The 19,012-nt window shown below is 46.6% G+C and overlaps 2 protein-coding genes across 3 annotated transcripts in view; both read right to left on the bottom strand.

Moving 5' to 3' along the window:
• Positions 1 to 382: 382 nt before the first annotated feature.
• The window catches only part of ankfn1a (ankyrin repeat and fibronectin type III domain containing 1a), an 88,274-nt gene continuing 69,644 nt past the window's right edge, over positions 383 to 19,012 (bottom strand). The window contains exons 16-19 of one of the 2 annotated variants that reach the window (XR_014602334.1): positions 9,333 to 9,573; positions 6,869 to 7,064; positions 3,559 to 5,387; positions 383 to 3,198 (exon numbers count right to left, since the gene is read on the bottom strand). Coding sequence is in view for 1 of the 2 variants with exons in the window: in XM_084079220.1 (XP_083935346.1) it covers positions 4,385 to 5,387; positions 6,869 to 7,064; positions 9,333 to 9,573 (1,440 nt within the window). In the remaining variant the exon portion in view is untranslated. Of the gene's footprint in view, positions 5,388 to 6,868; positions 7,065 to 9,332; positions 9,574 to 19,012 lie in introns of both variants that reach the window. The other variant, XM_084079220.1, reaches the window with a different exon arrangement.
• On the bottom strand, positions 15,220 to 17,913 carry LOC311059976 (DNA repair endonuclease XPF-like; the record flags this gene model as incomplete). Its single annotated transcript, XM_084078098.1, has 1 exon — positions 15,220 to 17,913. One exon carries the CDS (start codon positions 17,911 to 17,913, stop codon positions 15,220 to 15,222), a length of 2,694 nt encoding a protein of 897 aa, XP_083934224.1.

The following is a 19,012-nucleotide window of genomic DNA, read 5'->3' as shown; positions in this document are numbered from 1 at the left end:
TTTCCAATACTTTTACTTCTACTCCACTACATCGCGGATCCAAATATTGTACGTTTACTCAGTTACATTTTTAGGAAAACTTACTAGTTACTTTGTAGATTTTGATTATTATCACAAAACATATATTAACCACTTCAGCCCTATATATACTGTATTTTGACCATTCGAAAATAGCCGATCTACAAGCTCACAATGCGTCGCGATGCGACGCATTGTGAGCTTGTAGATCGGCTATTTTCAAACGATTTTTATACATTTGAAAACTTGAAATAGGACATTCTGCCTAATGAGTACTTTTACTTTTGTACTTTAGGTACATTTTGATATCAACACTTTTGTACTTCTACTCAAGTCAATTTTGAATTCCGTTTTGATTTCACTTGTAACAGAGTACTTCTACATTGCAGTATTGATAATTTTACTTAACTAAAACATTTGAGTACTTTTTCCACCACTGCTATTTTTGCGATTTTGTTTTTCCCAGGATGGCTTGGGGAAGAGGTGCTTTCGGTTCACTCCATGTCCCGTTTAGGTTCACCCGACATCCTGTGTGTGTGTGTGCAGTTTTACAACAAATGCATCACTTTTTTTTTGATCAATTGAAAACAAGACAGACAGCTTGAGGCTCGTGAGGCACATTTCTTTCTGGAACAGGGCCCACCGGCCCACCTGAAACATCTCGAAGGCCTTCGCCTTGGGCCGCATGCATTCTCAAGAGTTTATTTGAATGATCAAATAGATTGTGTTGCGGCTTGGATCACAATGAAAACCGTTTTCTTTCTTTTTACATCACTTTTTCAAATATTAATGTGATCATTAAAATCTTAGTATTTTGCCAATTATTTGGGGACCCACTTACAATATCCTCAGGGCCCCTGAACTCAAGGCCTTCTTCCCCTGTCACGGAAAGGAAAAACAACATCGCTATCCATTTATGCTCCAAGTGCAGTTTGTGGTGAAACCAGAAAACCCCAGAAACAAAAATCAGTTGCCAAAAGTTTGAAAACAAATTTGAGTAACATTAGGGACGAGAAGAGGAAACCAACAGAGAAGAACGCTACATGCACCTTAAAAAAAAAACCCACAAAACAGAACACACCACAAAAGCACTGTCAAAGTTCCACGACACTGTCAGTCCAAGAGGCAAAGTGCAGTGCAGTGTTTTATTCTGAAGGCCTTTCACACCGGGGACAAATAAACGATACGAAATGTTTGCTTCAAAACTATTCATAATTATACTTCAGTGGTTAGGCGAGGGGGCTCCAAATGTCGAAAAACTCTTGAGAGTGCGCAAACAAAAGAAGGAATGTGTACATTCTCCGAGTCATGGGGGTCCTTGAAATGAACAACTTTAAACCCCAGCCCAAAAGTTTTGCAGATAATAGCAGATCTACAAGCTCACAACGCATAGGTCGGCTATTTTCAGCTACTTAATGTAGGGCGAAAACAGAAAAGTCCTGAGGGACTCCACTCAGCAAACGTATTGAGGTTTAAAGTGGTTAAAAAAGTCTGCAAACCAATGATATGGTTGATGCCTTTATTCGCAATTGAAATCGGCATCATTTACTTTTTCACAGTGGTGGAAAGTAACTAAGTACATTTACTTAAGTACTGTACTTAAGTAAAATGTTGAGGTATTTTTACTTTACTGAAGCATTTCCAATTGTCTGTACTTTTAGTTCTACTCAACTACATCTCAGAGGCAAATATTGTACTGTGGCATACTCCACTACAATTATTTGAAAACTTTAGTTACTAGTTACTTTGCAGGTATACATTATTACATTATAAAACAAACGTTAACCAGCCTTAAGCCTTATTTTATACCTAGGCTATTTGAAAATATCAGATCTACAAAATTTTAGTACATTTTTTAGCTTTTAGTACATTTTTGTACTTTTACTTTTGGTACTTTAAGTTCATTTTGATATCAATACTTTTGTACTTTTACTCAAGTAAATTTTGTATTCCGGACATTTACTTGTAAGTACTTCTACATTGCAGTATTGATACTTTTACTTAAGTAAAACATTGAGTACTTTTTCCACCACTGCTTTTTCACCACATAATGTTCATGTTCTGTGTGGATATTCTTATGACACAAAAAAACGGAAAATGTAGTCCACGAAAAAGAAAATGCCCCCCCGGTGTGTAAGGACCTAAAATTCTGACCTCCCCCCATGACCTCTTGACCCATGACCTTTGTGACATCATCATGCTGTAGATAGTAGAGGCACAGACGGACACGAAAAGCTTCAGTTCAAAAAACGACAACAAAAAAGGTACAAACTCGAGTTCATGCCGACAAAATAACGTCAACTTCGGTACGAGACAATAATAATAATAATAATAATCATCCATGGACATTCAATGTAAAATAGCACATCTTTAAAACGGGAAATTAAAAAAATATTTCCATAATATACAGCTGAGAGGAAAAGATGCCGATTGCAGCTTTTTTGAAAACAAATGCCCCGTCTTTCTTTCTGAGAGTTTGGAATTTGTGACATCTTTCCATGTCAATGTCTTTTCTGTTCTTGTCAATGTTTCTAGTGGTCTTCTTTTCTTTTCTTTTTTTAGTAATAAAGTCAGGTGTTCATGCTTCTTTAGGGGAGGGAGAGGGGGCACTCAAGCAGCTCCAAAGTGAAACCAATTGAAGAAAGTTAACCACTTAATCCTTACTTTGTTGACCGGGGAACCCCAGGGCTCTATCCTCAGCTCCCTCCTTTTTTTCCCGCCTACACAAAACCTTTTCGCCGAAAATAGCTGATCTACAAGCTCACAATACTATCAGATCTATAGCTATTTTAGCGCGATTTGTCTCGCCTATTATGACATGCCCAGAATTGGGAGGCTAAGGTTCAAACTACATGAACACCTATAGCCTATACTGGGGGGGGCGAACATTCAGACAAAAATTACTGAACTACATGCTCGGATATTTTTGATATTTGGTGTAAATGTTGGTGGGGAAAAAAGGAGCAGGCCTAGTTATAGAGCCCTGGGGGATCCCGGTCGACTAAGGTTTAAAGTGGTAAAAGCAGGGACGTCAACAGGGAAAAGAGACGATTAAAACGTATACATTCACGTCAAACGCAGGTCATTCCTTATCACGATCCATGCACTGACGAGGAGATGAACAGATCCTCGGTAGAAAATGCCACCGTTTGAGTTTTTGTTTGCATTTTATTTTTGCTGCTTTTCAACAACAGGCTCTATGCACAGCAGCCATATTGGAAAGACATTGGGCTGCTTCCTTACTTCCTTCAGAGGTGTTACCAATCATACTAATTAAGGCTCCGTTCCATTTAGCACAGTGGTTCTCAAACGTTTCAATTTAAAGCACCCCCATTACTCTGAGAGTGTAACAAACGGAGTGTACAAACGGAACCAAATGGACCCTAACAGGTCCATTTGGTTCCATTTGTACCCACTCAGAGTTACACGCCTTGTGTGGAACACAACCTTAATTAGTATCATTGGTAACACATGCGAAGGAAGTAAGCAGCGACCCAATTTCTTTCCAATATGGCTGCTGTGCATAGAGCCAATTATGACCTTTCTTTATTTACCGTTCATAACGTCAAAACCCTCTCCTGCCGATTCGTTTTCGTGTTGAAATACAGTTCAAGTTCCGTGTGCAAACGTATTGGGAGAAGCAGTGCTTGTCTTGTGTGTGTGTTTTTTTCCCTCCTTTTTCTCTTCTTTCCCCCCTTCATTGCATCGGTAATTTATTTTCATCGTTTAACAGTCGTTGCCATGGCGATGACAGGAGGCAGTTGAACCAGCAACTTCAGTCTTGTCTACATCCCTTGTTTCTCAAACGTCGGGTCCGGGGACCGACATCGGTCCAAACGGACCCTTACGGGTCTCAGAGACGGGTCCATTTGCTTCCATTTGTACACTCTCAGAGTTAAACAAGCACTGAGGGTTTTACAGTGTAGGTTGGGGTCCCAGTATAGTTTAGTTTGGTGATTCACAACCTTCTTAATTTCAAGCACCCCCAGTTTGATGATTCATTAGGGCCACGGACCCCACAAGGGGTCCATTTGGTTCCATTTGTACGCTCCCATAGTTACCACTCGTTTAGCTGAGGCCCCCAACGTACACTGCAATATCCTCAGTGTTCATTTAACTCAGAGAGGGCACAAATGGGACGGATTTATTTCGGTTCCATTTGTACGCTCTACGAGTTCCAGATGGACCCCTGGCGGTCCCCGGACCGGACGTTGAGAACCGAGTGGTCTACATTCTACAGAGCAGGAGTGAGACATGTGGCGTGGGGGAGGAGCATGCCTGAACGGGACGGGAACGGGCGGCTAGCGTTGTCCGATCATTGTCCTGATCCGATCGGCGCGTTACGGGAAAAAAACGCCATGCGATCCTAGAGCGTGCTACTGAGGATCTCCGAGACCTGCGCGTCCGTCTGGTCGTCCGAGTCCACGTCCTGCAGGGGGCCGGGGGGGGGGGCTCGCTGCGGCTCCTCCCCTTCGGAGGAGTCGCCGCCCACCTCCGCCACGACCACCGACACGCCCGCCGCCCGGACCCTCTCCACCATCTCGCCCGCTTCCTCTCTCCGGCACCCGCCCCACCCCCGGCTGCTAACTCCGCCGTCCCCATTACCGCCGTCGTTCTCCGGCTCCCCCGCGCACGGCTCCACGAAGATCCGGCGCACGTGGGGGCGGGGCTCCCGGTGGCGGCCGCCGCCCCGCCCCCGGCTCTCCAGCACGCAGGACGCCTGGCTGACGTAGGTGGCGGGCGAGGAGTAGGTGGAGCTTGTCGTTATCATCATCCCCTGAGGGGACAGGGGCGGAGGCGGCGGGTCCGAGTCGGCGTCCCTCTGCCGCGTGTACACGCCCTCGGAGAGGGAGGAGCCCGCCGCGTGGCTCTCGCCGCTGTGGCTCCGGAGCCAGCGCTGGGGCCCGCTGAAGTACTGGCCCCCGCCGCCCCCGCCCCCGTGGTGGCTCCTGGAGAGGAGCTTGCGCTTGGCGGGCGGGTTGGGCGGGTTGGCGCGGTACGGCGGCCCCCCTCCTCCCCCCCTCTGGGGGTCTCTGGGGGGGGGGGGAGGCGGCTCCTTGGAGAGCGAGAGGCCCTCCAGGTTGCGGGTGGTGTCGGACAGGACGGGAGACGAGAGAGGCAGCGAGAGCGGGAGGGAGAGCGGGAGCGTCTTCAGGAGAGAGGAGGAGGGGGAGGGGGAGGAGGGGGAGGGGGAGGAGGGGGAGAGAGGAGGCGGGGGCGGGTCCTTGCCGCCGGAGAAGGAGGGAGAGCGGGGGAGCGGGGAGGGGGAGGGGGAGAGGGGCGCCCCCCGGAGGAAGTACGGGGAGTGGGGCTCCTTGGCCGTGGGGGAGGGGGTGAGGGGGAGGTCGCTGGACGAGCAGACGCTGTACCTGGAGGGAGAGGAAAGACACCGTCGTCAGTCAAACCCACTGAGACCCCTTCATACTGAGTTTGAACGGAGTCCCCCCGGGGGGTCTATACTAGGCCCTATCCTGTTTTTACTCTATACAGAGGGGTTTTTGTTGAAACACAGATGATAGCACCAACAGCTGCTATCATTGGCTCAGTGGTAAAGATGTCAGCACTTTGAATCTCAGGCAGGACAAGATAGTTACAGTTACTGTACAGAGCGCAGCTTTAAGTGGTTCGTATTGAATTATGTTGCTTATACCAGTGGTTCTCAAACTTTTTCATGTCAAGGACCCCCAAATTGACGCTTATTAGCCCGCGGACCCCCATTTCAAAAGATATGCCAGGGACCCTCATAAGAGGAGATTTTTTACGGCTCTAGCAGTGATTCTCAACCATTTTAATTTCAAGGACCCCCAGTTTGACATGCATTAGGGCTACAGACCCCAATTTAATGGCCTTTCTATCACTTGGACCGCAATTTATAATGTAAAATCTATGTCAATGTAACTCTGAGAGTGTAAAAATGGAACCAAATGGACCCGTTAGGGTCCATTTGGTTCCATTTGTACACTCTCAGAGTTACAGACCCATAAGGGTCCATTTGGTGCCTAATCTATCATTTAGCTGGGGACCCCCTGGAACTCCCTCAAGGACCCCTGGGGGTCCCCGGACCCCACTTTGAGAACCAATGGCTTATACTATTCATATTATCTTATGTGAATGCACCTTAAAGGACCACTTCGCCCATTTTCAACCTATCTCCATATAATTGGTCCTCCCTAATACGCTTCATAAGACGGCACCACATAGACAGAAATGTTCTGTCTACTCGGTCTGCGTCTCAGAGTAGGGCTATACGGTCACAAACTTCTCTAGTGTGTGTGTGTGTGTGTGTGTGTGTGCAGTGGTGGAAAGTAACTAAGTACATTTACTTAAGTACTGTACTTAAGTAACATTTTGAGGTATTTGTACTTTACTTTAGTATTTCCAATTTCCAGTACTTTTACTTCTACTCCACTACATCTCAGAGGCAAATATTGTACTTTTACTCCACTACATTTACTTGAAAACTTTAGTTACTAGTTACTTTTCAGATGTAAATTATGACATTATAAAACACACATTAACCACTTTAAACCTATGTTATACCTATAGGCTATTTGAAAATAGCAGATCTACAAGCTCACAACGCGTCGCATCGCGACGCGTTGTGAGCTTGTAGATCGGCTATTTTCAAATATTTAGTACTTTTACTTTTGGTACTTTAAGTACATTTTGATGCCAGTACTTTTGTACTTTTACTCAAGTACATTTTTAATTCTGGACTTTTACTTGTAACTGAGTATTTTTATATTGCAGTATTGGTACTTTTACTTAAGCAAAGAATTTGAGTACTTTTTCCACCACTGTGTGTGTGTGCGTGTGCGTGTGCGTGTGCGTGTGTGTGGACGAGCTATACCTGAACTGCTCGTGTATCTGGAGGACGTCCGGGGCGCTGCCGCCCAGCGAGTGCAAGGCCTGCTGGGAAAGGCCCTGGGGCGGCGAGTAGAGGAGGTCAAGGTCGCGGGGGCTCAGAGCGTCACAGGAGTCATAGTCGCTGTCCGTCGGCAGGAACACCTCCGACGAGCCGTCCTCGTCCGACCCCAGCAGAGAGTCTGACCACACACACACACACACACACTTAAGTTAGTTAAAGGGGCTACACCATGAATTAAAAAAATATATATTATATATAAATATTGCCCCCTAATACGTTTTAAACAGGTTGTAAGCCTAAAAAACATCCAGATATTTTTTTCTCACAATCTGACTGTCTGTCATTCCAAGCTTTTTCAGCTGCAATACCAAAACGTCCTATTGGGCAGGGGGGAGCTACTGAGCAATTCTGTCTGGCCATCATCAATGCAAAAGGAGGGCAAGTGACATCACTTGCCCTGCCATTCTGAAATGGCCTGTTCAGACACGCCCATTCAGGAAATCCATGAAATGAGCATGAATGACTGAATGTTAAAAAAATATATTTTTTTGGGTACAAGAGACACTGGGGAGCCCAAAAAATACTAAAAACCTAAAAAAAAAATGAAATTCATGGTGTAGCCCCTTTAAACTTGCAGAGTGACGCGTTTCTTTACCCGAGTTACATCTTCTGATAGTTGTAGTTGAATCTTGACATGAAATAATAATCCTGTGTTTCATTAGCGCAAGCGTGAAAACATCTAAATGCAGCGTGTAGTGACGCTGCTGGTAAACACGCGCTGAAAGGCTATAGGATCAAGATAACAAGGATTCGACAGTGATGTCACTGTTATGCAACACGGAAGTAGCACGGACGTACGCCATTATGTTCGAAGCTGGTTATAAACAGGGGTGCACATAACTGGTGCGCAGGTGCGCATGCGCACCCAAAATAAATAATGCGCACCACATGAGACGACGCGAGGCGCTTTTGCGTACCGTACAGCTGGGACAGGAATTTCCAAGCTTTTATTTTTTAGCAAAACCAAAAAATAAAAGCCTGGAGATCGAAGCTAGGAATTTACTTCCTGAAGCCACACTCAAACACTCACGGTAAAGCACGCGTCGGCCCCATGTACAGCCATTAGGCGCAGGGGAAGGGGACGCGTGCTGCACGTGCTTGTGTGATTGTTGCCTCGCGTCGCCTCGCACCGCCTCGCTGCGTGCACGCAGCCAGCAGCTGTTAGAGAGGCACTCGTCACCGATGATGAGCGCACCGTAACGGTGCAAAAATATGCCGTGAGCGTCCAAATCTGGCGGATAAAAGCAGTGCAGCACAGGGCACCAACCTTGGGGGCTTCTCCTAACAGCGTGTGAGAAAAAAAAAACGGCGAAAATCGGCGGAATTTGGAAGCAGAGCTACCTTTTTTCTCGCGCAGCAACACCCCGCCACCCCCCCCCACCCCCCCCCCCGTTGACAAAACGGGACGGGACCATTTATTTGGTGCGCACCAAGTCACATCTCCAGGTGCTCTTCTGAGTACTAGACCGAAAAAGTTAGGTGCACCCCTGGTTATAAAGATACCAAGGATTCGTCATATTCACACTGACATGTGAAAAGATATGTGCAAAAGAAAACACAGGATCTTTGTAAGAGAATTGATAGAGAGTTTTCAGTCATTTACTACTGTACTGAAGAGAGGATAAGAGAAAACACAGTATTGTAAAATACCAAAATAATAAAAGAGAAGAAAATACTGGATTTGTGTAAGAGAAATACATTTTTAAATTTGTCTGGAAAAGACATTTTGTTTAAAGACGGGGTGCCGTGATTTTCAGGGACCCCCCCCCCCCGCTAAAACATAATCATAAGGTATTATGGTTATACTAGTAGGAAGATTTTTTTTCAAAAAAGTGTACAGAAAGTGTTAAAATTATGTTTTTATGTGGACACGCCTCCAGTTCATTAAGTATACCTGGTTCTCACCTTAGCACCTCCTCCACCACCTTGGCACCACCCACCTGTCCTAGTCCCTCCTCCTCATCATGCCCACACCTGTTGTGTTATGATAATGAGGGGGAGGGTATGTTTTTACTATGTCACTAAAGCACTGTTTTTTCTATTGGCACGTTTGACCCTCAAGGTTTCAGCCTCCAGGTAGAAACTCAAAATAGTCAGAGAAGACATAAAACACCATAAAAACACCACCAGGGGGCTTAATGAAGTTCTATCAACCTCATAGACACATGAAAAACAGAAAAAGTGCAAAACCATGGCACCAGCTCTTTAAAAAAAAAATCGCGAAAAAGTTGTGCACTTGTAGCTCAGCTATTTTCACTATTTTGTACAGTTAATTCGTAACATAAAATATCTACTCAAGTAAAATAAAATAAAAAAGGTATACGTGTGTGTGTGTGTGTGTGTGCGCGCGCACAAACGCAACGGTTCCTCGTGGTTTCCCGCTCACCTCCCATGATGATCTTCCTTCGCCGCAGCTCGGGCGGCGAGGGCGACGGCGTGGGCAGGTACTCCATGTTGGAGGAGGTGGAGTCGGTCTTGTGGGGCCCCGTGGTCTCGGGGGGGTCGGGGTCCGAGGCGGTGACGTCCAGCAGGCAGGTGATGGGGACCCCGCCGCGGGGCTGCTTGTAGCGGGCACACTGCAGGGCGTCTGTGATCCAGCGCAGGTCACGCCACATCTCGTCCAACTGCTACGGAGACCACAGGATCACATAAAACACTTTAACCACTTGTACCCTCCTCATCATGCATTGTTATTATGTAAATACATTATGAATTAATATATATTAGCAAAAACCTTCATTTCCGTTTTTCGGTATAATTCTTTTAATTTATTCATTTATTTCCCCAGTGTTTACACACTTTGATTTAAAAACAAAACAAAAACAAAAAACTAATAATAGCAGATCTACAAGCTCTACAAGCTCACAACTTTGTAGAAGGAAAAAATAACTGACCAAGTACAAGTTTTCTAAGTATTGAGGGTTTAAGTGGTTAAATGTCTTAACTCATTGAGTGCCCAAATTATTATTACCGGTATCTATTTCTGGCCATAATGATTTTTATTTTTTTATTTTTTCAAAGTAAAAAAAAAGTGCTTAGGAAGCGAGATACAGCCTTTTTAAGTTAAACAAGGAGTGGATGGAGCTGCAAATATTCAGATAATGATATCTTGGGTTAAAAAAAAAAAAAGTTTTTGAGTTTTGAGTTTTTTTCATTTTTTTTCAAAAACATGTGAAACACGTTAATGGCACGTTGCACCATAGCGGTAAAACACGTGAAACACGTTAATGGCACGTTGCACCATAGCGGTAAAACACGTGAAACGCGTTAATGGCACTCAATGAGTTAAAATACACATTATTCTTATCTATGAAATCTATGAAAAGGTTGAATCTGCAACACAATCCTTTACAATTAGTGGGGTTCCCTGCTTCATCTCTCTGTCAACTAGGGGGTCCTTGGCTTGAAAAACATTGAAGACCTCTGGTCTAGGGAGTTTAGTTTTCATTTGTTTAGTTTAGTTTAAGTTATTGAAAATAGCCGATCTACAAAGTCACGATGCGATGCGTGGTGAGCTTGTAGATCAGCTTTTTTCCCCCGCTTTAAAAAACAACAACATTTAGACCTGAGGACGATTCTAAAAACGCCTTCTAAAACCTAACCGAAGTTTTCTGCAAACAAATTCAAATTCTAACTCAAAAAATTAAATAAAAATGATGTCGCTATATGTATAGCAACAACTAATGAGACACAGAGGTGGCTCCTGGATTGAAAGGTATAACAACGTATAGGTTACAACAGGTCTAAATGGGTGTAAGAAACATTGAACCAATGAAACATTATGTGACTCAACCCATTAAGATAATATGTCTTCTAAATCCTAACAGTTTTCTGAAAAACGTATTTTTCTATGTCTGTGGTCCTCAATTTGTTTTAATGTCAAGGACCCTCAAATTTATATGTATTTAGGCCGTGGACCTCCATCTCAAAATATTTTGTTCCAGGGACCCCCAGAAGCAAAGATTTGAGTTAAAAACGTTTGCTTTAGACAATATTCAAAGATTTGCACCAATTTTCAAAATGTTTCAAAAATAGCAGATCTACAAGCTCATAGCGCGGCACTCGGTGCCGCGCTATGAGCTTGTATATCTGCTATTTTTGAATAGCCAAAGTGTAAAATAAGGCTGTTTAGCTCAAATCTAAAAATGACACAGACGCGTTCCAGGTCTTAATGGGTTAACTACATAGGATCCATTGGAGCACAGGTTTGGTTTTCCATTTACTGAAAAGTAACTGTTCTGGACATACAGTACACGGTTTCCACCCGACAGCAACGATATCTATAACACTTCCAGTAATTACGGTTAGGAAACAAAAAATGATACTGTGAGATATTAGAATATAATCTGCATATAGATCTTTTATTCTCTATGTGCGACACTGCAGCATTTTTAAACAGCCTGTTCTCTCTCTCTCTCTCTGTGTCTCCATCTCTGTATCTCACACGCACACCTGCGTGCGCACCTCATACATACACGTGTGCACGCGCACACACACACACACACACACACAGTGGATTGTGAGCCTGGGAGGCTGACAGGGGCTGTGACACCTATGAATAATTCATGAAGGTTTCAATCACCGAGGAGTGATGCCTCCAGGTTTGGACATTGTTCCTTTTTAAACGGCCACACGCACGGACGCACGCGCACACTCACACACACACACACACACACACACACACACACACACACACACACACACACGCACACACACACACACACACACACACGCGGACACACACACACAAACACCACTGTGGGGAGAATGAGGTTTCAGATAACAGGTTTGGGGGGAAACGAGGGGAGACCACAGCAGAGCAGGGTGAATACTGGGAGCAGAGGCGGGCTCGATAACATTATAGAAACAAATCAGAGAGAGAGAGAGAGAGAGAGAGAGAGAGAGAGAGAAGAAAAATATTAGTTACAGAGAAGAAAGAAATTTAAGAAAGAAAGAACCTCTCAGGTTCCTGGCAATGCGCATGGCGCGTCAGGCAGTTCTACACAGGCGACACAAGGACAGAATCACTCACTCACTCACTCAAGAGAAGCAGAAATGACTGGGTGTGTAAACGGAAAAAATTATGAATGACATAGAATACCACTAGCCTGGTAAACCCTCCCTCCGGAAATCTCATTTCCATTTGATTCCAGGAGTGAGTCTGGCATGAACGCCCATTCTGCAATATTGGATGTGGGCTGGAGTTGGGCGGGAGTAATACCGTTGACTGACAACCCCTTCAGCCAATGATTGTTTTTCCCCTTCAGCCAATCAGCAGTTCACCAGACTAATGTGACGCAACGGGACTTTTGAGACGGCCATGCCCAAAATGGGTTGCCTTATTCGGATACATGTGTGTCACTGCCCGCCCCTACCGGTTCTCTAAATTTGTATTTTTAAATAGGCTCCGTCATGATTAATTGACCACATATATGAAGTTAAACAACTACATTCTATCCAATTCTATTCTGTGCCTCAGAATAGAAGTTTGAGAGCTTTTTGAAGTAAAAAAAAACAGCGGAGACAATAGCGGACAGAAAAGATGGCTGCCGTTCGTCTTTTGTCGGCTGCAGTCAGGCTGTACTCGGCTTCATTCGGGCTCACTCGAACTCGCCACCCGATTGGCCAACGTAAGCTGTCAATGACAGAACGATGAGCGACAACGCTGATAGGCGCGGTTAGTTGGTGATTTCGCTAGAAACTCCCCAATATTGCAGAATGGGCGTTCATGCCAGACTCACTCCTGGAATCAAATGGAAATGAGATTTCCGGAGGCAGGGTTTACCAGGCTAGAATACCACAGCACCCGACATGATATGTTGGGCGCTGCAGCGACAAGCATCGCAAAGGAAAGTTGAGTACAGCGGTGGACAGTAGTGAAGTATGAAGTACATTTACTTAAGTAAAAAAATAAATCACATATAGTTGAGTAATATTGGTTGAGTACTTTAACTACTGGCTGAGTATGAGCGAATGGATTCACCTCCTCACACACCTTAGCCCGTAGCACTTGATGCAAACGTTAAAATGTCATTTAGATGGCATGTTATTTAGACAAATGCCAGGTTCATTTGTTGACCTGGCATTCTATAGTTTGTATAGTTTATGATATTATACCGTTTACACTGATGCTAGGTTCTTGGTTTACCTATGATCCTAGATTACTGAGGCACTACACTGTCTCTCTGCATTTGATGTATGTGTTTACCATGCTTATTGTAAGTCGCTCTGGATAAAGAACGTCTGTTTAAATGCCTGAATTGCAAATTGTACGGAGGCATTCTCCACCGAAAACGCCCAGACATGCATCAGCTGTCCTCCGGCAGAGGCACGTACTGTACTCGCGTCTCGTCTGCAGAGAGCCTGCCGAGTAAGACACAGCAGCTGTGAAAGAGATGAAGGCAAAGATATAGCGGCTTATCTGGAGAAGTGCTACGCAGAAAGACAGTCAAGTGTTTGTTTTCGGGAACACTGCCAGCCTTCTTGACCCGTACTCCCACTGCCTGAGTGCCTTTTGGCGGCGGGGAACGGAACAAGGAATCCACGCTAAAGTGCTTGTTGGCATGGCAGCTGTAGCAGTCAAGTCAGGTTATTGTACAAGTCGTTTTGCATTTTTCATTAGGCTTTATTTTTATTTAGTTTGGGACTTTTTGGGAGTTTTGATTTGTTTTTATAACTCTACAGAGTTGCTCCATGCGACGGCACATAGAGATTGTATGATCTGAGACGTAAAGATGTTTTTGATTGATTGACTACTTTCAAAACACAAGGTCAACTAAAAAGGATGAAAAACCCAAAGAAGCCTTTCGGCTTGATTCAATAGGGGTTCTCACGTACTCGATTCATAAGACAACGTAGGTCACGTTCTTCTTGAAATTTTCTTGGCCTGAATCTCTCTGCCCCGTTTTGGGTTTTATGTGGTTCTCAAAGTGTGGTCCAGGGACCCTCAGGGTTTCCTGAGGGGGTTCCTTATGGACCCTTACAGGTCTGTAACTCTGAGAGTGTACAAATGGAACCAAATGGACCCTTACAGGTCCATTTGGTTCCATTTGTACACTCTCAGAGTTATAGGGGTCCTTGAAATGAAAATGTTTGAGAACCACTCGGAGTAGGGGGAGGATGGACAGACAGACAGACAGACAGACAGACAGACAGACAGACAGACAGACAGACATTGAGGTATCATTGTGAGCTTGTGAACGGGACACACAAGCCTTCAACTTGTTACAAATGGGAGAATCAGAGAGTGGTGTTGGAGGTCATGACATTTTCCCCCTGTATTTCCTGTTTATTGGCGATATGATGCCCTGCAATGGTGCATACTGTGCTTTTACTCTGGACTACACACTGCAAAGTGATAAAATATGAACATATATTTATAAAATGCATAACAAGTAGTAGTACTGTAGTTGTGTGTAGAAATGGAACGGACACATAAGGGTCCATTTGGTTTCATTTGTACATTCTCCGAGTTACAAATGGATAAATGAATGTAACTGAAATTAGTTCATCCTTTTACTGTGTGTGTGCTCTCTTTTGAAGGACACTGCACTATGGTAAGCTATTCAATATTCACAAAGCCTGCCAGACTCATTACCGCCCAAAGAAGGAATTGGCATTGTATTAGGTGCCTTTATCCAAAGTGCTTTACAATGTGCATTATTCACCCATTCGCACACACATTGACAGCAGAGGAAACCATGCAAGGCACCAACCTGCTCATCGAGAGCAGTTAGGGGTTCAGTGGCTTGCTCAAGGACACCTCGACACTAACCCAGGGGGAGCCGGGGATCGAACCAGGAACCTTCCAATACCCAAGCGGCAGCTCTACCCCCTGAGCCACTGCCATTATACCAGCTCGGAAGCATTGATAATACTATTGACTTGTCAGCTCTTTGCCATAGCTAAATCAAACACGATCATTATTCATTTATTAGCCGCACCTGTGTCATGACCCTGCCATGACACATCAGTGAAAGGCGTTCATTCTACAATTACACCAATACAACATCCTTTCGAAGTGTAATATTTACTGGAAAAAAATGTAAACAATTTATACAAAATGTATGAGACCTGACTTAAATCCATATATTCAAATACACCAAATTTACTTTCACCTAATTTCACACAAGGCAAAGTCAGTTCTTGCATGAGTTCTGGTTCAAAATTGCAATATTGCTCTATGGGTTGCAATGTACAGTACTGTATAAGGAAACGTTACTTTGTTTAATCTTATTACACATAGCACTACTAGACTAAAGCTTTAATTTCCATCATGTGTGTTTGCTCTTCTGGGCAGGTGCAGGGACGTCAGCAGCATTGTGCAGAAAGTCATAGAGAATCCTAGCATTGGAAGCATTCCCCAGTATGTGTGCCAGCTTGTCCTGACTGAACTTAGCAAGATCGGCCAAGCTGTCAGCGTTGCTGATAAGCGCCCTGTAGTTTTTGGCGTTGACCCCCGGCATCTTCAACAGGAAGTCGTACGGCCCGGGGTTGTAGAGGTCGGCCGACTCGGCCACCGTGTCCGACGACTCGCCCGCGACGGCCTGCGCCGCGGCGGCGTCCGGCTCCGGGCGGCCTCGCTTCAGCTCGCGGAAGATCTCGGCCGTGGCGTGGGGCGAAGCGCACCACAGGATGCGGAGGCGAGGGAAGTGCAGGGTGAGGAGGGTGAGCCGGGCGGTGACGTCGTTGGCCGACGTCTCCTGGCGAAAGTCGGAGCGTGCCACCAGGGAGAACGGCTTCGTCGGGTCGAACTCGATCAGCAGCACGGGCCTCTTGTAGTAGCGTGTCATGGACAGGCACTGGCTGTAGAGGCGGCCGCTCTGCAGCGAGCGGATCAGATCGCTGACGCTCTTGCGCTCCACGCAAGTGTCGTCGGTCAGGATGTAGTCCCCCACCTCGAGGGTGACGGGTTCGAGGTCCAGCCCGCGCCGGTGGAGCAGCGAGGGGAGCTCGCTGCGGAACTCCCGCACGTCCACGACGACGCGCGACGGCTCCCTGGGCCGCTCCTGTCCGCCCGCTTTGCGAGTGTCGGCGGTCGCGTTGGCCGGCTCCAGACTTCTAGCCAGGTCCAGGTTAGTGTCTTCTCTGCCCTCTCTCTCCTCTGGACCCACCATGATGGCCTTCTCCCTGATCAGTCGTTCGAAGGCTTTCTTCTCCTTGGAAAGAGCCGTCAGATACCTCTGCTCCTCCGTCGAGCCCCCGTAGATCAGGAAATACACCCTCAGCGGCGACCCCGGCCGACCGGCCTTGTAGATCTCCAGCTGGCGGACGAAGCTGAGCTCGGCGTCGTAGAGCACCACGAAGCGGGGCTCCACCTCGCGCAGCACCCGCGCCAGGCTGTAGGGGTCGCTGCAACCCTTCAGCGGGTGGATGACCACCATGGGCTCCTTCTGTACGCCGTAGTAGGCGTCGGACGACAGGTCCAACTTCAGCTGCTCCTCCTCTTCTTCTTCCTCGTGCAGAAGTCCATCTTCATCCGTGCCGCTGGCCATCCTCTCTGTTTCGTCCCTCATAACGTCTTCGTCTTTCGGTCTGCTTTTACCGTCAGGGGTCTTCTGTGATGCTTTCCTCTCTTTGGTTGTCTTCTCAGGCCGTTGTCGCTTCTTGGTCCAGCCCTGTTTGTCGAGTTCTAAGGCGGCGGCGAAAGCGGCAGAAGCGGCGGCGTCTCGCTTGCCGACGGTGCGCGAGTACAGCCGGTTGAGCAGCGCGTCAGAGCCGTGTTTAATGTACCACTGCAGCTGGGCGCAGGCCCTGTCGTCACTGGCGCAGATCAACACGCGGCCCGGTTCCCGTTCGGAGCTTTTGTTCTCCTTCTCGATCTCCTGCAGGACCTCGGTCAGAGCCTCCCACTTGGGACTCTTCTCCAGCACCAGCTCTCGCTTCATCTCTGCGGCGGAGGTCTGCCTCTTCCCCACCTCTGCCGCCGCTTTGAGCCTCTTCCTACTCTCCGAGACGAGGTACACTCTGCTCCTGGCGCTCACAAACATGGAGTTGCACGAGTCCAGGAACAGCCAGCCGGAGTTGGTGCCAAAGTTCTTCTGGCTGGTGTGCAGGGAGTCGAGCAGGTTGAGGTAGGTGACACAGTCGTACTGGGTGAGGTAGAGCAGCAGAAGTCTCAGCACCTTCAGGTCCTGGACCAGGGCCTTGGTCTGGGCCCCCAGCTGGTGCCACAGAGGATCCAGGTAGTGACGGATGGTATTCTCGAAGGCGTTGCCCAGCAAGTTCTCCAGGGAGAGGTCTTCGGCCTCCAGCGTTGGGTTGTAGCGCTTCAGCTCCTTCAGGCAGGCACCCATGATGTCCAGGACGGAGCTCTGGATGGCCCTCATGGCCGGGGTCAGAGCCACGCGCAGCTCCACCACCTCGGGCTTGTGTCTGTCCAGAGCCGCGTTCACAGACGCCTGGAACCTGGGCCAGAGGTAGAGCTTCCGGACAAAAAGGCTCCTCATGACGCGCTCCACGTGGCAGAAGCCGGAGGAGAAGGCCGTGGCCTTGTCGGTGAAGGCCTTGATGAAGCCCGTCTTGTTCTTCTGTCTGAACAGGCGCAGGATGAAGGCCTCCTGGCACGACTCGACGATCCTGTGGGCCCGGTACACCAGGATGCCGGACACGAGGTGTGCGGGGACGCGGCCCGTGAGGAGGTCCACCACCAGGACTCTGCTGGTGACGAACAGCACCCCTCCGCGGCCGTACACGTCGCCGCGCTCTGCGCTCTGGATGTCACCGGTCACCGTCCTGGGCAGGTGGGTGACGCCCTCGCGTCTCAGCTGCTCTGTGAAATACTCCTGCTCCGGGGTTGTCGCGTTGAGCAGTAAGACCAGGCCGTCTTCCGCCGAGCAGACCCGCATGAACTGCAGCACGATGCGGTCTATCCCCATGCCCTCCGCCGTCACCAGCAGCCCGTCGTCGCTGAACAGGTCCGAGAACATCTCCGTCTCGAACTCCAGCAGAGGAGGCCCCGCCGCCATGATTATTGGCCGCGACGCACAAACCGAGAGATTATTGATCACGACGCACGAAATGGCAGTAACAAAAGTATCTCGTCTATATGGTCATGTGACGGCATGTCGGCATGTGATGTGCCGCTTTGTGCTGGCGACGGGCATGTCCATATTTGGGCAGATAACCGGTCTCGTATTCAGCCTGCCCGTCGTTGCCGGGGTTATTGCATTGACAACACGTTGCGTCGCTAAAGTCCAGTCCATATATAGGCATATCTGTGCACACAGACAGACTCACACACACAGCGTCTTTCACAACTTTTACTTTATATAGTAGATTTGCCCTATTTAGGAACCCCTCACACTCTGGGAATGTAAGGCTTTTCTGTCTAATTGGGTACATATACTGTACTATTGAAGAATTGTATAGCTAAATAGCCTTTTGTTGGAAATAGGTACATGTAGCTTGAATTAATTTCAATTTGACCATTCTATGTTCATATGTGCGACCTATGTTTACATTTTCAGCCTTCAAAATGCTTTGTGTGTGTGTGTGTGTGTGTGTGTGTGTGTGTGTTAGGGCTTTCACCAACAAGTCGACTAGTCGACTAGTCGACTAGTATAACCACTAGTCGACCTTGTTGGTACTAGTCGAATAGTTGAAAAAAAAAAAAAAAAAAAAACTTTTTTTTTTTTTTTTTTTTTTTTAATTTAATTTTTAATGCTATAGTAATGGCCCATCTTACTATTATTATTATCCTCCTAACTTTATTTTTCATCAAAAGGGGGTCAAAAGCATGCCCAATAAAAGCCTATTATTGGGCAATGGGGATCCTTAGAGATGCTGCCGTGGTGCTGTGCTGCTGTGCCAGAAGCGCTTCCCTTAAAACGCCATAAAAATAAGGGCAGGAGGATAATAATAATAGTAATATAGTAGTAGGATGGTATTAAAACAGTGCCACCCAAAAAAAAAAAAAAAAAAAAAAAAACTTTTTTTTTTTTTTTTTTTTTTAAATTTAAATTTCGACTAGTCTACCACTGGGTCAAATTAGTCGACCTGTAAAAATCTCTAGTCGTGAAAGCCCTAGTGTGTGTGTGTGTGTGTGTGTGTGTGTGTGTGTGTGTG

Source organism: Gymnoscopelus microlampas (assembly GCF_963454915.1).
Source record: "Gymnoscopelus microlampas genome assembly, chromosome: 14".
NCBI lineage: Eukaryota > Metazoa > Chordata > Actinopteri > Myctophiformes > Myctophidae > Gymnoscopelus > Gymnoscopelus microlampas.
The sequence above is the reverse complement of the archived record's forward strand: the minus strand, read 5'-3'. Positions and strand labels throughout refer to the sequence as shown.